Genomic DNA, 20,383 nt, shown 5'->3' on the forward strand with positions numbered 1-20,383 from the left:
GGGCTGTGAAGCAAATTATCAGTGGGATATAATAAGAGAAAGCATTATCCTTTAGGCAGTTGTAGCTCTATGAAATCTTTTAAGACTTGTACTCGGTATTAGCATTAACTGTGAGCTATTGCTGCAAGCGTTTGGTTGCATCCCAGAATGAAACATCTCTCCAGAGAGAGGCATTTCAGGAAGTGTGCCAAGTAGGATTGCTGCTCATTTTAAATCCTGAGGTTGTAGCTGCTGAGAGCACCTGCTCCCCATAGGTAAAGAGAGGTTACTGTGCCTTGCCTTAGCTTGAGCAAAGAGCCAACTGATTAGAGCTGCAGACACCACTGCAGTTTATGTACTACTTATGTACTGCTTCAGCACATCCTACTAGTATAATTTACATGGGTATATAGTTACTACATTTTTTATGATGTGACTTTACACAAGACTACAGTGACTTACAAATGTGGAATCTGTAGAGTCTGTGTCTACAGCCAGTGTAAAGGCAGATTACTTTGGTGTAAAAGTGTTGCATATCCAAACCCTATCTTTGAAAGAACACATTAACATCCTGTGAGGTAGACATTCCTATCGGTGGAGTAACTTCACTGTATTCAGATTACTAGAAAAAAATCTTACTCTAGGTTAGGGGTGGGCAAAATGGCAGATCTGGCCAGCAGCTGTACTCCATTTCCCAGCAGCCCCTGCCTGCATGGCTGGGGCCACTTTACATGGAGACCCCAGCTGCAGCTGTACTGCAAGGCTGGGGTTGCCGTGGGGACTGGCCCCAGCCACACTGGCAGGGCAGAGAGGCTGTTCTGCTGCCACTGGGATCTTGCAGCAGGAGCAGCTTGGTCCGGGGCCAGGGCAGAGCCATGATCTGCAGCCTGCATGCTCTGGGCAGAGGCACGCAGGCAGCAGGTGGCAGCTCTGCCCTGGCTCTGGACCATGCTATCACCACTGCAAGGAGCTGGGGCAGAGCTGTGATCCGCTGCATACCTGCCCCTGCCCAGAGCATGCAGGCTGCAGATCGCGGCTCTGCCCTGGCCCCGGACCAAGCTACTGCTGCCGCAAGATCCCAGCAGCTCGAGAGCAGCCACTCTGCCCCGCTGTGTGTCCTGCCATCCCGGCTGGGGCTGGGCTCCGTGGCAACCCCAGCCTTGTGCTATCACAGCACAGCTGTGGCTGGGGTCTCCATGTCGATTGGCCCCAGCCATGTGAGGAGGGGCTGCTGGGAAATGGAGTCCACTGCAATTCAGATCTGGCCCGCAGGCCAGACTTTGCCAGCCCCAGAACTTAACAACACCAGGACCAGTCTTCCTTCATATGGAAGCAAACTGAGTTTTACCTCGTGGCAGATCTGACAGAAAGCAAAAGGAACCAAGGAAGAAACAGTACGCTCTTCTCCAGTCTCTCACGCTTGGGTCTGCCAAGTTCTTGTCTACTTTGCCTGTAGCGGCAGAGGGTGTGACAAACGAGTTAGACAGGAACCTGCGTGACCATGCTCTCCCCTCCCTTGGCAAGTGGAAGGGGGCTCAGGATTTATGTACTCCTCCAGTTAGAATTTTATCCAGAGCATTTTATTTCCTGGAGGTCCTCAGGGTGCCTGAAAACCATGCAATAAAAGTGAAGCATTTACTTTTCCCATTTCAAGAAGATAATGGAGCATTGCTATTCAGTGACTATAAAGAGCAGTCATTCTTCGAAGAGTGGCAGTCAGTGACACCACAAGGCCTGCATTTATTCTTTATGATGTTGCTTATCAAATTTGTTTCAAGTAAAAAGGTAAACTGCTGCAAACAGCTTGAGAGCTGACAGTCAAAAACTTGTTGTTGCCGCCTCTTCCAGCCTCAGCTGTGATAAATCTGCATTTGGAAATCAGCTGTCAGTAGTCTGGTAATTGTGCAGAGCAGAAGAGAACTCGGGGTGTACTTCAGTAGCTGTAGTGCAACAGTGATAGAAATGTGGGCCAGGTTTTCCAAGCCTAGAAGCCAAAAGTTAGGTTCTTAATTCAGTGCCCTGATTTTTAAAATTGTTGAGGGGTCAGCTGGGTTCAACAGCAATTGCTAGGGGTTAAGGACTTCTGCAGGTCAGGTCACTAATTCACTTACTTAAAGTACTTGGCTACTGAGGAGCCATCAATGTGACTGTTTTCTGAAGTCTGGCACTTGAATTCTGTTACTAAAATAAACAGGGTACAGGAGTTGGAGATACTGAGGTAGGAGGTGATGTTTCTTCAGTAGCGCAGTTAGGGAAGGGTAAGCAGGGCACCCAGCCTGAATGCTGATTTAGAGGGAGCACTTGACTGGTGGACCCTGCAGAGGCTGGGCTGCAGCAACACCAGCTGGGAGCAGGGGAGATCATGCTGTGGCAGCAGCAGCTGGAGTCATTGAGTCCTTGGGCAAGTAAGAATGACACCCTATTTCTATCCTCCTTCCCCACTTTCTGATCCGCAGTACTTCCCAACACATGTCACCCTACCCCCAGCCCTCCAGCAAAATTTGCCAGTTAGGGCTTTGATGTTTGTCAGTTCAGTTTTTAACCACCAGTGTCTTATGTACATTGGTGCCCTGCCACTTGAGGTTGCATGCATATTCATGTAATCCAAGTAGCATGTGCTGATGGGAGCTGTTTGCTACCAAAGCAAAATATACTACCTCTAAGGCTCTTGGGAGTTAGGGGGACAATGCTTATTCATTATGTGCCATCAAAAGTGCATCTTGGGTGTAGTGTTCTAATTTGCAACCCTATAATACAGTTTATGAGAGAGGAAAATAAATGATAGATTAGAACATAGTATAGTCTCTAAAAAGAGGTAATAGGAGGTCTGCCACTTTGATTATTTCAACCTGGAATGGGGATGTGGGGCTTCTACACACATGCAGGGAGCATGCTCCGATGCGCTGCAATTCTAGCACGTTGGAGCAGAATCGAGTCTGCTGGAGAGTGGGAATTAACACGCTTCAACAGCCTCCAGCGTCTCATGTATCAGTGTCCCCTCACTGAAAAATGGTGTTGGGGATCTTTGAGCTAAAGCTCGTTTGGTAAAAGACTGAGGTACTTGAATTGTTCTTTTGAACCTTGAATGTCTGTGGTTATGTTTGTGTGTCAGGATCTATAGTTGCATAAAACATTATGTTATATTAAGGATGAATTTAATTTGTGTAAATTTTTAATTGGCAGACATTCATTTTTCTTTTGTCAAATAGCAAGTCAGGACACTCAGTTGAACTGGAATGCTTGGATGACAATATACAATATAATAGCACTATCCGTACGCACTAAAATTCTGTCACCATTGCTACCTTGCCTGACTTTTTTTCTTCCTCTCCTACAGCTTTGCTTAATGAGATGGGAAATACTCATTCATTTTTATTAGACTTGTTTACAGTGTGACTGACTTCATGAATATTTTTGGTTATATGTAAGACTGTTATCTGGTTTGTTAAATATTAAGGCTCTTGAGGACAGCCTTGCTTGTTTATGACCACCTTGGCAATGGAGTTGGTAAAACTAATTAAGAATGGACATAATAAGAATGAAATAATAAGAATCCAGAGCTTAGCTTCTCAGCAAGAGGTCTGTTGGCCCTCTTAGAAGAAATAAAACTTTCACGAATGAGCATGTTTTCTAAAAAGAAATTCAGAGACAGGTTTTCCTCTGATCACCATCCCATGTTGCTTTTTGTTTATGAATAGGTCTTGCCGTCGTTTATTAGACTCCAAATATTTCTATTGTGGTCTACAGGACTTTGAAGTGTAGAATGCAGTCTTGTCCTAGGGCCCTAGTGCATTTTTGTAACCTTGTGAAATTTGTTTAAATGTTGTCAAGTTCCATGTTGTCAAGTTCAGTTTGTTTAAATGTTGTCAAGTTCAATGTTGTCAAGTTCAATAATCAAAAATAGCCATTTCTCCTCAGTAGTTCCAAGGCACAACTTGCTTTTGCACTATGCCAAAGTTTATTGGTATTGTATGTGGTATTCTTTATATTCTGTAAGTGTGGTGCTCCATACATTTCTGTACCAGAATCAGAAATATCTTTGTATGAGCCCATGCAGAAACCTTTTTCATTGACTATAGAATAAAAACAGTTCAGTTGCATACTAAAAGTATTAAATTATAATTCTGAAGAATATAAAAAGTGCTTTTGGGGACCCCGCTGGTTTTGGGCTGCTCTTCTACTCCTGCATTATCTTAATGAGGGTAGCACAAACATGGCATATTCTCCAAAAACACCCTTGTGTGCTGCTATCCAAAATAAAGTAACTTTATCTAAAATACCTGTTCTGTCATGTGATTTATGTCTTGTATAATATTATCCAAGTCAAGGAAATATGCGGTAAATAGGAGCAAAATAATTGAAATTGTTAAAAATAGCACGGCTAATCAGTCTCAGAAGAATGTTACCTTTCTATTCAGAATCGTTTGTAACCTGTATCTTCAGTAGGCTCCACTTTTTATTTCCAACATGCTAATGAGGGTGGGTGCTCCCCCTAAATAGAAAACTTGGATGCATAGGAAACTGGGCCTGGGAAGTATTTCAGGTGTATATGGGAGAGAGAGTGGGGAGCTGGCCATTCCCTTCCACCAGTTCTCCGGTCTCATACATCACCTTACCTACCAAGTGATCCCTCTGTATGGAAAAAAGCTTCCAAGACTAGTCTTAAAAATCTATCAAGAGGTGCCAAAAAAAAAATGAAGGCTCTGCTTAATGATTCAATGCCCCTTTGCTGGGGGAAGTAGGAGTGCAACCAGTGTTATATCCTTGTCCCTGGCTAGCATTCCATATCTCATTCCTCTTGCTGCATTTCATCTTTCTTCACCTCAGACAATCTCAGAGAAACTTCTTTACCGTTGGATGAATTGGACAAGCTACACAGGGTAACCTGTAGAATCCTCATTAGAGGTTTTCAAGATGCTGAACAGGCTTTAAACTAGAGAGTGTAATTTAGTACTGCATCCTACACTTGCATGCAGGGCAGGGTAGAGAGAGAGAGGAGTGGACTAGATGACCCTTGAGGCCTAAATGACAGCAAGAATTATGTCCAAATATGGGCCTGATTATTAACCATATTGAACCCTGAATGTTCTTTAACTTCACTCATTCCAATTTGAAATGGTAAGGTGCAGTACTTAGTCTGTCCTCCATAAGGGAAATATGGCCCTCATTTTATTAGTGGAGACAACTAAGCTTTTGGGGAATCCCTTCCAGAGGTGGTGCCAGTTTGCCTAGCATTGTAACAAATGGCAAAACTGACAACTAAATACATATCACTGTTATTAAGGAAGCTGTGTATGGACTTCTCTGAGTCCCAAGGAAGTTGGGCAAACTTCCAGTCAAGTCGGTGACATGTGTTGTCTATATGCAGACTCCAGCTATCCGTAAATGCTGCAGTCGTGCAGTTTAATGGGGCACACAGTAATAGCCTGCCCACTGCAAGGAGAGAGGATATGTGCTTTGTGTTTACTCTAATATTCAGCCAGAATCAAAACCACACCTAAAAGCTGCGGTAGTCAGGGAGCATAGGAACACACAGAGGGGCATTATTACCAAGCTAGCAAATTGCCCATCAAGCATGACCAGGGTGGGGGGTTCAAACAACACCCCCTCCTTGTGTCTGGCTGGGCAGCGCCTGTGCAGACCACAGAGGGGCACCGCTGCCCTTGTCGCCCCCGCCGCTCCTGGGAGGCGGTGGCACTCTGTCTCTGCCCACCCGCGTGTACCTGCTATGGCCTTCCCACATACCCCCAGGGGTATGCATGCCCCCGTTTGACACCCCCTATTATATATTATAGTAGTGCCAAAGACTCCTGTAGAAGATTGAGGCACTATACTACATAGTGTACAAATACCTGTGAAAGCTTTAGGTTTAGGGCACTTTGCTCCAAGAGTGTGAGGGGTGGCTCTTTAATTAGAGTGGCTCTGAGAACTGCTCTAATTAAAGTGCCACAGTGTCTTACGTATCAGCGTGCCTGCACTTCAGAATGGTGCTTTAGTCCAAATGAGCTTTAGTCCAAGTGCCCCCACTGCCATTTTGAAGTGCGGGGATGCTGATACATGAGAGCCTGCTGGAGCACAGTCATTACCACGCTCCAGTAGTCTGGCTTAATCGAATCTGCTCCAATGTGCTGCACGTCAGAGCAGCCTCCACGCTCACATACAGACACCCCGGGTACTTACATGGCCATAGCGTCTCCTCAGACGCAGGAAAATGATGTTACTCTATTTTACATACTGGGAGCTGAGGCACTTGGATATGGTCTGTAGCAAAGTGAGAGATTGGCCCTCAGCTCTAGAGCTAATACCCTAACCCTATCTTTATTCTCTTAGAAGATTATTAGGCAAAACTGCTAATCAGGAAGGTTAAATCTACATTGTTTTAATTTTCTTACAAATGTTAAGATATTAGCTCTTAAACCGGTGCACTTGTTCATTACATCCTGCATTTGATGAGATCTCGACTAGCTTCTGTGTCAAACTTGCCACTTCCTTTCCCTGTGCAAAGGCAAAAGTTGTCAGTACACCTGTTGTCATGTTTACAGGGCCAGGTCCTCAGCTGGTGTAAATCGGCATAGCTCCATTGCAGTTGAGCAGCATTTAAATCAGTGAAGTTACGCCAGTTTATGCCAGTTAATTGTCTTTATCAAAAGAGGACTCTGTCTTTAACTTAATACTGACCCAGAGTTGTGTGTTTTCCCCTAATGAATGTTCCTTAAAGAAGTACTCATTTCATTTCCAGGTCCTTTATTTGTTTCTGGGAAATGCCAATATTTATCCAGCTTAACTGAACTTTCTTTGTCATCTATATTTATTAGTCCTTAAAGAAGATCTGAGTCTTTCTCTAACTGTGATTTAACCATATTTAGCCTCTAGTTGCCTCAGCGTACTCCATTCTTATTGGAGGAGACAAGCAACCAAATGAATTCATTTAATTGTATATTATTTTAAAAATTAGGATTATTTGCTTGTATCCAAGCCCTAGCATTATTTCAACATAACATTCCTGTTTTCACGTTGGGATTTTATTGGATTTTTGTTTTGTTTCAGCCATGTCTTCAAGGTGGTTAATTTAATGGCAAGAGCAACTAGAACAAGGGTGGGCAAAATAAGGCCTGCAGGCTGTATCCAGCCTGTGGAGGGGCTTTGTCCAGCCCACGGTAGTTCCCTTGGTCCTGCCTGGCCCAGGCACCACCCGGCTGTGGCGCATCCTGCCACCCCTGGGCACGCAGTGGGGCTAGGGGCAGCTCCGCAACTGGGCTGGCTTTCTAGGTAGCCCAGGCACTGGCAGCTCCTTCTGGCTGACCACTTCTTGAACACCTCCTGGGTTGGAGAGTCCACAATTTCCCTAGGGAGTCTGGTCACTGCCTCTCTATTCTCATGGTGAAGATGGTTTCTCCAGCTTTCCAATCTAAATTTATTTTGCTACAACTTCAAGCCATTAATCCTCATCCTCCTCGGCAGCAAAAGAGAAAAAGTGCTTTCTCTCTTCTTTATGGCATCCATCCAAGTATTTGAAGACTGCTATCATGTCTCCTCAAGTGCCTTTTTCACAAGCTGAACTTTTCCTAGCTCCTTCAGCCTCTTCTTATATAACTTGTCGTCCAAGCCCTTGGTCATCTTTGTTGCCTGCTTCTGGACCCTCTCTTACTTCTCCATATCTTTTTTAAAATGTGGAACCTAGAACTGCATACAGGTCGCCAGATGAGCTCTAAGCAGTGCCAAGTAGAGAGGCACCATCACCTCCCATGTCTTGCATGCAATGCTTGTATTGATGTAGCCCAAAGCCACGTTCACTTTTTTGTGTAGCTGCATACACTGCAGACATATATTGAGTCTGTGGTCTACCAGGACTCCCAAGCCCTTTTCCACAGAGCTGCCATACAGCCAGGTGGCCCCCATTTTGTATTTGTGTTTTTGTTTATTCCTCCCAAGGTGTAGCACCTTGCATTTGTCCTCATTGAACTTCATCGTGTTGGCCCAACTTTTCAATCTGTCGGGATCATGATACATTAGAATTCCAGATCCTGAGACAGGGGAAGTATGAGGTCAGCAAAATGACGGTGCTAGATTTCAAAAGACTGATTTCATCTGATTCAAGGAGCTGATAGGAATGGTGCCATGAGAGGATATATTGAAGGATGAAGGTTCCAAGAAAGGCTGGGAACTTCTAAGGGGCAAAGTATTGGAAGCCCAACAAGAAACTGTTGCAGGATGATAGGAGCATAAGAAGAAAGGCAAGAGATGAATGTGGTTGCACAAGGAGCTTCCAAAATGCCTCAAATGCAAAAGGAAAACATACAGGCAATGGAAGAATGGTCAGGTCATCAAGGACATGTACCAAGAAATAGTAAGAACCCGCAGGGACAAAGTCAGGAAAGCAAAGATAAAGAGTGAGCTGCGGGTGGCAAAGGAGGTAAAGACAACAAGAGGTTTCTATAAGTATGTTGGCCAGAAAAGAAGGACCAAGGAAGCCATAGGTGACGGAAGGCCAGGGCTAATGGGGCTTAGTCCCCCTCAAATGTAGGCAGCCTGGGCGTGGGCTCGGGTGGCTGCATATGTGTGTGTGTGGGGTGGGGGGGTGTACAAACAAAGACCAGCAGCTGGAGCCTGTAGGCGGCCAGGTAATCGGTCCGGCCTGGCTGTGTACCGATCAGTGCCCAGCAAGTAAATGTGTGGACGAAAACAGGTGCGGGGTGGGGAGGGGACCAACTGAGGCTCCCATGGGGTGGTGGTGAATAGAGCTGTGGGGTGGGTCATGGGATGCTTGCTGCCCGGGTGGCTTTTCGGCTTTTCCAGGGGTACAGGGGGACTTCTGCTGCTGCCCGCACTCCCAGGGCAGGCACAGGGGATATATGCCCCCAATCTCTGCTGTCCATGGGGTGGAGGTGGACTGCCACTGCAGACTGCACTCCACACCCTGCTACTAGTGCCCCAGGAGCGGCCCAATGCCCCATGCCTCCCACTGCCAGGCAAGCGGCACAGCCAGCGCACGGGAGGCACGTGGCGTTGCACTGCTCCTGGGGCACCAGCAGCAGGGTGCGGAGTGCAGCCCTCAGCAGCAGCCCACCTCCACCCCATGCACAGATCAGGGGCACATGCCCCCCCCCCGTGCCTGCCCCAGGGGTGCATGCAGTGGTGGGAGCCCTCCCACACCCCAGACAAGGTGCCTGGGCTCCATGTACCCCATAACCTACCCTGGCCCCAGGGCCCCATTCGCCTCTGCTCCTGACCCATTCCCTCACCACGGGGGGCCTTGGTCTGCCCCTTCACACTCCCCCCACACCCCTTCCCCATGACAGACTTGCTTGCTGGAGATGTGCTTGTGCTTCCCCCCCCCGCCCCCATCATATTTTCTTCCTCCACCTATGAAGGAAGCTGTGGGTCCTCTGTTAACAACCTGGGGGAACCCCTAACTGAAGACACAAAGAGGGCAGTTACTCAGCAAGTACTTTGCCTCAGTCTTCACAAAAAATTAAGCTGCCAGACACTTAATAGGTATTATCTGGATAAGGGAGGGGGCAAGCTGAGGGAAGAGATAACAGAAGAGACAGTCAGAGACCTTCTCTTGGATCTGAATGAATTCAAGTCGGCAGGGTCAGGTGAACCTCATCCCAGGGTCCTGCAGGAGCTGATGGAGGGGACCTCGGAGCCCTTACAGTGAGCTGCATGAAGCTGTGGGAGATGGGCCAGATACCAGAGGACTAGAAAAGGGTCAATGTAGTACCTCTCAAAAAGGCCAGAAAGAGGACCTAAGGAACTACAGACTGGTTAGCCTCACCTCAATACCAGGGAAGTTACTGGAGCATATCCAAAGGAAGGCCATTTGCAAGTAACTGGAGGAGGAAAGACCGATCACAAGCAGCCAGCATGGATTTATGAAAAACATCATGTTAAACAAGCCTTGATCTCCTCCTTTGATAAAGTGACTACTTGGGTAGGTAATGCTGTGGATATAGTGTAACTGGATTTCAGCAAGGCTTTTGACAAGATCCTGCATGGCCTCATAAACAAATTGGAAAAATGCAGGCTGGATAAAACTACTACGAAGTGGATAGATAACTGGCTCAATTGCTGTAAGCAAAGGCTAATGATTAATAGGCCAATGTGAAAATGGCAGCAGGTTTTGAGTGGAGTCCCACAGGGGTCTGTTCTGAGCCCAGTGCTGTTCGACATTTTTATTAACGATTTGGATGTTAAGACAGCTTCTTGGGCAAGTTTGCAGACAGCTCAGAACAGAAGGATTGGGAACACATTGGAGGATGAGAGCGCTATTGAAATGAAGGCCTCCTCGCCTGAGCACTCCCCTTTCTTTGGATGTTTGATGTTCTATTTCATATTCTAAATCTACATGGAAGAAAATGTCCATTTTTGCATTTTTTTCTTCTTATTTTCCATCGAGAAACTAGAACTCATCTCTGCAAGAGAACAGAGGATATTAGCAGCTTCCTATTCCTGTTTTAGGGGAAAAAAGGAAACTGGTTAAAAAGGAGGCAAGAAAAGATCTTCAAGAGCTGAGGAGAAGGAAACATGTTAGTTGTTCAGATTTAAGCACCATGGAACATATTTATTGTATTTCAGTATTCAATAAAATTTCAGTCTTACCAATTTTTCTACATGTATTGTTTTATTTGGAGAGGTCACAAAGAAATCCCTTCACTTTTTTCAGTTCTGTCTCAGTTCCTGCTCCTAGGTATGTGTGCAGATTCATGACTCACGTATTCTCTCTTGCAGTGATTCACACACTCTGAGTCATGAATTCCCTGAATCATATTAGCATAGATGGGTGAAGTGTTGGGTACGTTACGAGATTGGATACAGTGCAGTGGAGGGGAGATTTTTCTTGTTTTGCTGATTCTCAAGATGCTACGTTTAGGTCAAGCATTGGCTCTTAAGGGAAATCTGAAGAAAGTGACTGCAAAATGACTGCATGGAAGCAAGCATTGTAACAAATTTAGGATTTGTCTAAGGCTATTTTTAAGTAAATTGGTTTTGTGATTTTTCTTCATTTCTTGGCCAAGTGTGGCCATCAGAGTTGTGAGTCAGATGCCTGGTAGGTAGAACATGTCCCAAATATGAATTTATATTGTTGTTCTGTTAAAGCCTGACTTTAATGTTGCTCATTTTATTTCCTTCATGCACAAACAGTTGCTTCCTGAGACCGAGTTACTGCTTGAAATCTCTTCTCCTCGTGTTGTTTTTTTTTTTCCTCTGTGTTTTTAAAAATATATTCTTGGGTAGCATAGTATAAGAATTGCCATATTTGGTCATTTCTTATGCACTCCCCTATGCTCCACGTTCTCGGTGTTGTAACCTACTCGGGGCATGTTGAAATCTCCATAGAAGTAGTTGGAATGCTTTTTAAATGGGTTCAGATTTTGCAGTCCCCTTCAAAGCTCTGGCCAAAATTGTGGCAGACCCAAAAAGTTCCCTGTCTTCTTTGAACGTGAGGGTGTAGACTGAGTCTTGAGTCAAGGCAGTAGGTTTCATAAAACGTTGATGATTGCATCTGAAATCAAATATTTGCAAGCCGGAGCTCTCGCAAATGATGTTCTGTCCCGGATAGCATCATGGTATTTTTGATGGTGAGATGAGAAAACCATTAACACAGGAAAGGCTATTGCTGCTTTCTGTAGTTGACTGACGCTTTTTTTTTTTAAATGTTTTTGAAGGTGTACAAGGGAGATGAGACGACATTCCAAATCTCAGGCCTTCAGGTCAACACAGACTACCGGTTCCGTGTCTGCATATGCCGCCGATGCTTGGATACCTCACAGGAACTTAGTGGACCTTTCAGCCCATCTGTTGCCTTTCTACTCCAGCGAAGTGAGCTCATGCTTTCAGGGGAAATGGGAAGTGTAGATGATCCTAAGATAAAGAGCATGATGCCTACTGATGAACAGTTTGCAGCCCTAATTGTTATTGGCTTTGCAACTTTGTCAATTGTATTTGCCTTTATATTACAGTACTTCTTTATGAAGTAGAGAATCCAATGACAGTTTGAAGTATGAATTTAACTAATGCTACGCATTATAATCCACACATTTATTCAGATATTCCTTTTTGAAATCTTTTTGTTCTACCATGCATTTTATATATTTCTCTTGTTTTTACAGTTCTAGCTAAGAGAGAGATAAATCAGTGTTTTGATGCACCTTTTTGAAATTCAAAACTTGGAAGTGGTCAAACTGGAGAAATGAACCAGATAATAAAAGCAACGTTTTTTTTTTTTTCCTTCACAGTTTCAGAATTGTCACCAATTTGCTGTTACATTGTTTTATTTTTTTATCACAGGAGTCCTTACAGTCTTTCTTGTACTGTTACTTTTTAGCAAATTATAATCATCAGTCACTACTTTTCTTTATCTGTAAACATTAATCACAAGTGTGTATAGTGGTAAGGCTAGAATGAAGTGTTAGTCAGCAGTACCAGGTTTTCGTTGAACAGTATTATCAATGTTACCTATGATTATTCACTACAATACATTTGCCCCAGTTTTTTTCAAGATGCATTGTACACTCACTTTAACTATGCTTAGTGCATTTAAATCAAACAGTATACTGCAGTCTAAAACCTTTTAATGATCTGTTACTTTTACAGTTACAACACTATGAATTGTCTATGTAAGAAATCAAAGCCAAACTGCATATAAATTATGAAGCATTAGGTTTTTTTAATCATTTTGATTCATAGCAGTAACTTTAAGAGGGCATTGTGCAATAGTTAGTTATTCCCATGTTCAGCTGTTAAAAGCTGCTTGACCCTGTTATTTGTCATTGTATATAACTACTCCTAATCTAATCGCTAGATATTATTGTATTCTATTACGTTCAGCCTGATTTATGTAATTGGAGCTGGTGACAGCTTACTGCCTCTACTGATCATGTAAGAGTTACACCCACAAGCAGCATTTTAGTCAATCAGTCACGTTTGAAGAAGGCTCCATTTCTTGGCGGTATCCATTATAAGACCAGATAATTCATCTGATGCCTATATTCCTATTATTGCATCAAAATATTGGATACATTGCAAAAATCAGAGCAGAGTGATCCAGATTTATCTTTTTTGTTCTGGCGGCAGTGGCCCAGACATACATGTTTTAATTCATGGAGATACTAGATTTTTAACAGTCATTTGGGTTATTTATATTGAAGTCAACAATGTGCAAGTACCTCAGGGACTTAAATGAGCTGGAGGTGCAAATCAATTCCAAAAGGGTGCAACAGACACACACCATGTATTTCCCTGCCTCTTGTTTTTGTATATTTTTGCTATATTTTGATTTTGCTTTTGTCATAGCTATTTCGTGCTCTATGTTGTCTAAGACTCAGTGTCCTGTACTAGCATACTATTCCCTTAACCAAAGTAATGGGGAAACCAACATTATTTTGTTTTAGGTTTATTTATACTATATACTGCATACAGTACTTTAAATGCCAATTACAGTGCAATCTTTTATTTATTGTAAAAAAAAATAAAAAATAAAAAGTGTACTTATGTACTAATTTTTTCCCCCTTGTAGCATGTTATATTTTGTCTGTTTTATACTGTCGTACTTTTTAGGTCCACTTTTTCACCCGACAGCATTCCTAGTATTATTAACCTTCTTATGTTTTCTTGTGTTTTTGAAGATGGGAGCATCTAGTGCATTCAATGCCAAAAAAACCCCATTATCAGTGATTGAAACGTTTACATGTATCCAAAAAGCATAATCATCTCTTGAAAGAAAGTGCTAAGATCAATGAATTCTTCTGTGTGCCTCTAGATGTAGCAAATATTAGAAATGTTTGGTATTTTGTTAATGACTATAATTAGTTTAATTTAGCCTTGCAAACTAATAACATTGAACTAAATATATATATATATTTTTTTGTTTCTGCCAAAGTCATGGCTTGTCAAATTTATTTACATTTTATTTAAATTTATTTGTGATATGGAAATGTTGTGACCTTGCCTTACATTTTTTGAGCAAAGCATACGCAACTGTTTTCAACAGGGGGAGATCAGGTGTATTTTTTAAAACAATGAAAAACACAGTGATTTGGAAACTCGCGTTTGAATTATTTATCCCTTTTTTATTTTGGAATACTCTTTTAGCAGTGCTGCTACAAAATCCAGGCCTGGCGTCTTTTTTTTTTTTTTTTAATACTGTAATACTTTTTTTTAAAAATGTGTTTTAGGTAATTTGTTTCAAAAAGTTGCATATATAGGGTGTAGCAGCAAGCAGAAGTGTAGAGAACAGAAACCTGTAACACTTTATGTGAAGTGTTTCTGACACGACTGATTCATTTGGTATCTCATTGTAATGACAACAATCAAAAAATCCAGCTCAACTCCCATTGAAGGTAGTGGTGAAAGACTTTTATGGGATTTGGAACAGGCCCAGCATAAGTGAATTTTAAATCTTTATTGACTTTGTATATACTGCCATAGCAATTCTGTTATAATTCATCTTTAATGTAAACATAAAATAAAGTGTTACAGGTTTAAATCTTTCCTCTTTGTACTTCCATTACCAATTAATGCAGTTTACTGATGCTTCAGGTTTTCCTCTGTCTCTATACCCTTCCTCAGCCCAGTAAATATTCATCATATGAACCAAATTCCAAAGCCCTCTGCTCTTCATGAAATTGTTACAGGAAAAAAAGGAAAAAAAAAGGAAAAATAAGTATTTTAAAAATTATTAAAAAGGAAAGAAACATTTTATATTATCTGCCTTTTTTCTTTATGAACTTGAAATGTAGTTTTCTAATCTGTTTTGTTGGCTACAGTAGTTCAGTATTCAATGTCACAATTGAGAAGTGCCCTAATTGAATGTGTATGAATGTTATCCTTGCACAATTCTTTAAATTGAAAAAAATAAAATAAAATGTTTTTACCTCACTATGGGAACATACATTCCAAGCTTTTCAACTCTAAGAGAAAAATAATCATAAGTTTTTCTTGTATTGTAAATTTTAGACTATTTCATAAGCATTGTATTAAAACTGCCATATCAATTTTAATGTATAGATTTTGCAAATACTACGCTATGTATGTAAGACTTAACTGTATCTGTAGTGTATATGTAATATATTTATGCCCAATAAATGGTTTAATTCTTTCTGACATTAGCAGAGATGATTTCTGACTAAGTTCTCCATCCATTCACATTTTTTCCCGCTGTTCCCATCAGATAATGGAGTTTCATAAAGTTAGCATAAAGAGCTGTAAATCAAGTTACGTAGATTGCTGGTTTGAAAATTCAGTGACTTTCCATTTTTGAGCAAGGCTCATGTTCCCCTTTTAAGTTTAGTATGATAGTTAGCCTCTCCTGTGATCGTATCAGGATTATCTTTACCAGCTATTAGGAGAGTACATGTTAAGTGGTTGTCAGAGGCCGTTAGCTTTCTGTAAGTATCCTAATGGATCCTGTAACCCCACCAGATCACTAAAATCAGCCTTGGGTTAATCAAGCCTCACTAAAATAAAAATGAGCAACCTGGATGAACTCTGGCCTTTTTCCTTTGTTTTTCAGCGAATGCTGTCCCATCCCCTTGTGTCTCTCGTACTGCTTCTCCCAGTAGAAGAGTTCCACCTTCTTGTATCTTCTTGACCAGTCTGCTGGAAAGTTGGCCAGCGTGCTTGACATGGCGTGATTATGAATCAGACAAATCAGCAGCAGGTGTATTGGGCTCTGGTAGCTGAGCAAATGCAGATACCTCTCCCCGAGCATGGGGTCAAGCCTCGTTTCCAAGCATGGGATCTCCTTTCTCAAGCTAACCTGGAACACACTGCAGGTTCCTTCTCTCCACTGAAAAGCAAATTGTTGGCAGATTTCCAAATGGGGCTTCATTCTTTATCATGACTCTTAGGTGCCTTAAGGCTTTGATCTAATACACCTATTAATGGGAGTGAAAGGCCTGCCATTGACATCAGCTGGCTTTGTCAAGAAGTCAGATTAGTTTGAAATGCCTTAAATATGGGCGTGTCAAAATATTGAAATTTGGTGTTAAAGCTAGGCCCTTAATTTCAGAAGCATGGGTTCGGGTGCATATCGTTTCTTATACATCCACATTTAAAATACGGGCTCTTACCGCTGTGCTGCTTCCTTGTGTGAAACTGGAAGCGATACAGACCTGTGTCATGAAGTCTGGGCTTGTGAAGTGCTGAACAAGTGCTACGATTCACCAAACGCACTCAAAACCTGTCCCAGAAGTGCCAGATACCTTGCCAACTAAGGGAGGAAGATAAATTACTATGAAACCTTTTTCCAGCGGTAGGGCCGCTGTCACACCATCCATGCTGTTTGTGTGTGCAGGAGGATGCAAACTAAAGGGCAAGGTTAGTTTGTGTTGCACCAGAAAATGGACGTTACCACACTTGGTCAGACCATCGGTCCGTTCAGCCCAGCATCCGGTCTCCTCGTCAGAATTAGGTGAGTGGAAGAAAGTTGGAGAATTGTCCTTGCAGAAAGTCTCTCCTGGATCCCTTGAAGTTAAATTTTGGTTTTATCTCTGACGTGAAAGGGCATCTCAGACTCTGGATGTTCTTGTTACCCATAATACCTTCTTTATGAATTCTGCTAAATTCTTCCCATCGATTATATATTTTGGTAGCCAGTGCCCCAGCCATTCTGTTCTAGTAAATGCTGACCACTAGGAATCAAAAGCTGATGGCAAATAATCTTAAAACTCAAGTTCATAAATATTTTTATTTGCTTTAATATTTTTCTGAAATACTGAAGAATGGGTGAGACAAGGCATATGAAAGTACATTGGTATTTGTGACTTTTTTGGGGGGAGGTGTTTTTAAGAAGGGCTGGATCTTCCCACTGAATTGGCAATTAAATAGAATTTAGCTCATTTGTTATAAAGAACTCCCTATAAATGTTTGTGCTTTGTTTTGAAATAATTTATGCATCTTTTACACTGTGTGTTGAAGCTCAAAAGCACTATATAAATGCTACGGTTTATTTTATATGTATTTTTTCATTACTGCAATTTACCTAATATGTATGCCCTTTTCAAGAAAAACTAACCACTTATTTTCATTCGACCTCTCAGCATTTTCTCCTTGTTCCTTTCCCCAGCTGTTACCAAGATGGTACCAATGAAGGCTCAGATTTTTCAACTGGATAATAATCATTGTATTTTATAGGAAGGATCAAACTTTCTTTTTTGTTGAACATACATCCCAACGTTGCATTACATTATTATCATGAGGGCTTAGGGTAAAATGGCAGGTTCTGATTTGCTAATAAGATGGCGTGGTATGATGTTTTATGGTGCTGCTACTGTCTTTTTTAGCAGCTCTAAGCCTCTTTCCCTGTGGATCAGGAAATAGAGAGCAGGTAGGATAGAAGAAAATATGAGCTGGGTATGGAAATACTAACCAAATTGTAGTTGTTTAGTTGTGTTGCATAAAGTTGCTGCTCTTGGTACTCTAAGACTGGGAGAAAAGACTCAGTGACCTCTGAGAGTTTCAAAATGGAGCAGAGGTCCCTCACAGCAGCATAGCTCCTTTTTGCTGGCCCTTAGCAGGAGTTCAGAGACTCACAGGTGCACAAGGCCAGCAACCCACATGGGAAATTGGACTTCAAAACTACAGCTGATACTGCAAACTTTTCTGGAATACTACTTTGTCTTTGCCTGGTCAGTCCTTCACTCCGAAACCTTTCCATACTCTCTCACCAAAGTAGGGGCAATTTAAGGTGGCATCCCATTGGCTAGAGAAGGCCTGGGAAGATCATTTAATCAAAAGCAGAGTAACCTATCACAGCATGCTCTGCTCTCTTGTGAGACCTTTTAAAGCAGATGCAGTGCGTTTCCAAACCGAACAGCAGCTAATCTATATGATAGTTTGAGGATCCAGAAATGAAGCAGGCTATTCTGTGCAGTCCTAGTAAAAGCCAGTCACCGATGTGACATGCAAAGCTGCATCGACTCACCTACCCATCAGGGCTGGATCAATATTTTAACACAAGTGGTTCTTTTTCAGTCAGAAGAAAACCAGGTTGAATAACTTCAGAGCAGCCCTTTTATTCCAGAGTTTGGATTGAGCTCAGGAAACTATCTCCATGCAAGTATTCTCATTCCCTCTGAAGAGAAGAAAGAAAAGGTTTCTTTGAAGTATATCAGCAGTCATAAAAGTTCAGCTGTCCTCACAGTGCTGATGCGTGGGGCCGTATAACGGCAGTGGAAGCCTGGTGCTTCAGCAGCTGTGTCCACTGAGGTCAGAAATGCTCTGAAGAAGTAAAACTGAACTTGGAAAACTTCCACACTGTCCAGACTACATCTTGCTGCCACGGCTACACAGTACATCGTGCTGCCACTGCGTAAGAGCTGGGGAAACAGGTCTGAGAAGTACTGCCGGACTGTGTTTCCATCTCCAACAGGCAATTTCAGCCAAAGCTGTTTTAGCAGACCACTTTGGGCTTGCTTGGTCAGGGGACATGTCTTTCTAAGAGGCAGTTATAGCTTTGTGATAAGTGATACCTGTGATTGGAAAAGCAGGGAATCCCGTTAGACTTTTCCATGCAAATTTCCACTTCCTTTTTAAACACAATCCATGCACAAATCACAGATGTCAATGAGGCTCTGAAGACCTTAACACCCCCATTATGTTTTCATGAGCTGGGTTTGCTGTCTGGCACTTCTCTCTAACCACTTTCGTACTTGTGTCTGACACTTGTCAGAGGCGAGCCTTAAAAATATAGCTGGCACATGCATGGAAGTGAATTTTTAAACAGCTAAATGGTAAGACAGTCCCCAACCTTGCAAAGTGTTAAGCAGCTCCAGAGAGGTGCTGAGCATACTAAACTCCACTGGACATGTGCAGCTCTGCAGTTGGGTGGTGAAAAGAAACTGATGGTGCTCATGCTGTTTCTGGCAGCAACAAGGCCATCAGCCTATTAGCTATTTCCTATGCTGAATTTCCATCTGCATAGTCAAGAGTGAATCCATGGGGTTTGAAGGTGAACCAGGTTTAGAAAACAGATCCTGGCAACAGCCTTTCACCCAGAACAAAACTGGGACATTTCTCGAGGCATAAGTGAAGCCTGAACAACTTAATTTATTGTAGAGATGCAACAAAACCCCTGTAGTGTCATTGATCCTCATCCGAATCTGGCAGTTTTGCTCAATCTGTCTAACAAACAAACCTGGTTTTGAAATTTTGTGTGGATTCCAGATGCTTAGCATTTGCCTAGATGCAGAGCGATGGTGCAGATATCATTTATAGTTCTCCCTGTAGATATGGACCAGATGTAGATAGAAAAAGGAAGGCCTGGACAGTCTCTGAATCCTGTTAGGATGAGCAGAAGCTCATCAGAAACCCTTGAAATGGCTGGTTCTTCCTACCTATAAAGAAGGTTTAAATTACCACTTGTGTTCGGACTCTTCTGACAATCTGCAGATTCTTGGCTGGATGAAAGAATAAAAAAGCTAAATTGCACTTGTAGCTTCCAAACCCAAATGCTCTAGCTTATGGGCTATTGGTTAGTGATGTGCTGCTTGTTCACTTGTGTAATTGTTTCTTGTCATTATTTTAGTAATTAGTATAAATTTCTTGGCAGTGAAGCAATCAACAAGGTTTACAGTGGATTAACTTTAGTAGTAAATTAATACACAGCCCAACCTGCTCAGCAATTATGGTCCTTGGCAATTGCCCTGGCTTTTCTCCCTCCCTGAATTTCTTAAGGGAGTTGTTAGTCTCCCTCAGTAAAACAGGACTAACAGTACACTCCACAGCAGTGTTGTGAGAATTAATTAATATATGAATGGAGCTGAGAAACTAATTCAGAATGAATAATTTATGTATTAAATGTGACTCCATTTTCTAGCTGCCGAATGTTTGTGAGCTCATTGCAAAATTCCTCAGATTGGATGACTAACTAATACTGCATATTCCAATATTACTGGTAGATAATAAACTCTGCTGGCAGAACTGCTCTGAATTAAAGGTGATGCCACTGAATTCAACAGTGTGTGTTTATGGGTTAGAAGAGATGCGTGTACCTGGGTACAGGGCGCATTAAAGGTTACTAGAGCGCATAAAGCCTACTGCAAAGGGAGAGAGAGGAAGAAAATCTGGATCTGTGGTCCGTCCAGTGCCATGGGTTGCATGTTTGCTTACAGGTATATGACGGTATTTCATCTCTAGCTTTTGGCAGCTGCATTAAAAAATGTGGGTGCTCTGGTTTGCTGTGTGTGAGGGATAACTAGACTTGCCATTCACTGTATGGTTTTCATTTGGGGTTAGTTACTTCTCGAATCCTGTTGTTCTATTGGAGATCTCCCATCCCCTCCTCCCAACTCTTAAAATACCCATACAAAGGAAATGAAGTTGGTGCTTTAGAAATCAAAGGTGTGTTGATAACGGTGGGGAACCCCCATTTATTTTCTGAACAGGTACAGCAGAAACAGTG

At 42.3% G+C, this 20,383-nt stretch overlaps 1 protein-coding gene across 6 annotated transcripts in view; it reads left to right on the plus strand.

Moving 5' to 3' along the window:
- The window catches only part of FNDC3B (fibronectin type III domain containing 3B), a 354,050-nt gene extending 340,058 nt beyond the window's left edge, over window positions 1–13,992 (plus strand). For all 6 annotated transcript variants that reach the window (XM_090051042.1, XM_090051040.1, XM_090051045.1 and 3 more), the window contains one exon: window positions 11,649–13,992. In XM_090051042.1, the coding sequence (XP_089907168.1) occupies window positions 11,649–11,960 (312 nt within the window). In that variant the 3' untranslated portion in view covers window positions 11,961–13,992. The remainder of the gene's footprint in view (window positions 1–11,648) is intronic.
- The last annotated feature ends 6,391 nt before the right edge of the window (window positions 13,993–20,383 follow it).

This window comes from Crocodylus siamensis, chromosome 6, assembly GCF_052110815.1.
Source record: "Crocodylus siamensis isolate JL-2025a chromosome 6, ASM5211081v1, whole genome shotgun sequence".
Taxonomy (NCBI): domain Eukaryota; kingdom Metazoa; phylum Chordata; order Crocodylia; family Crocodylidae; genus Crocodylus; species Crocodylus siamensis.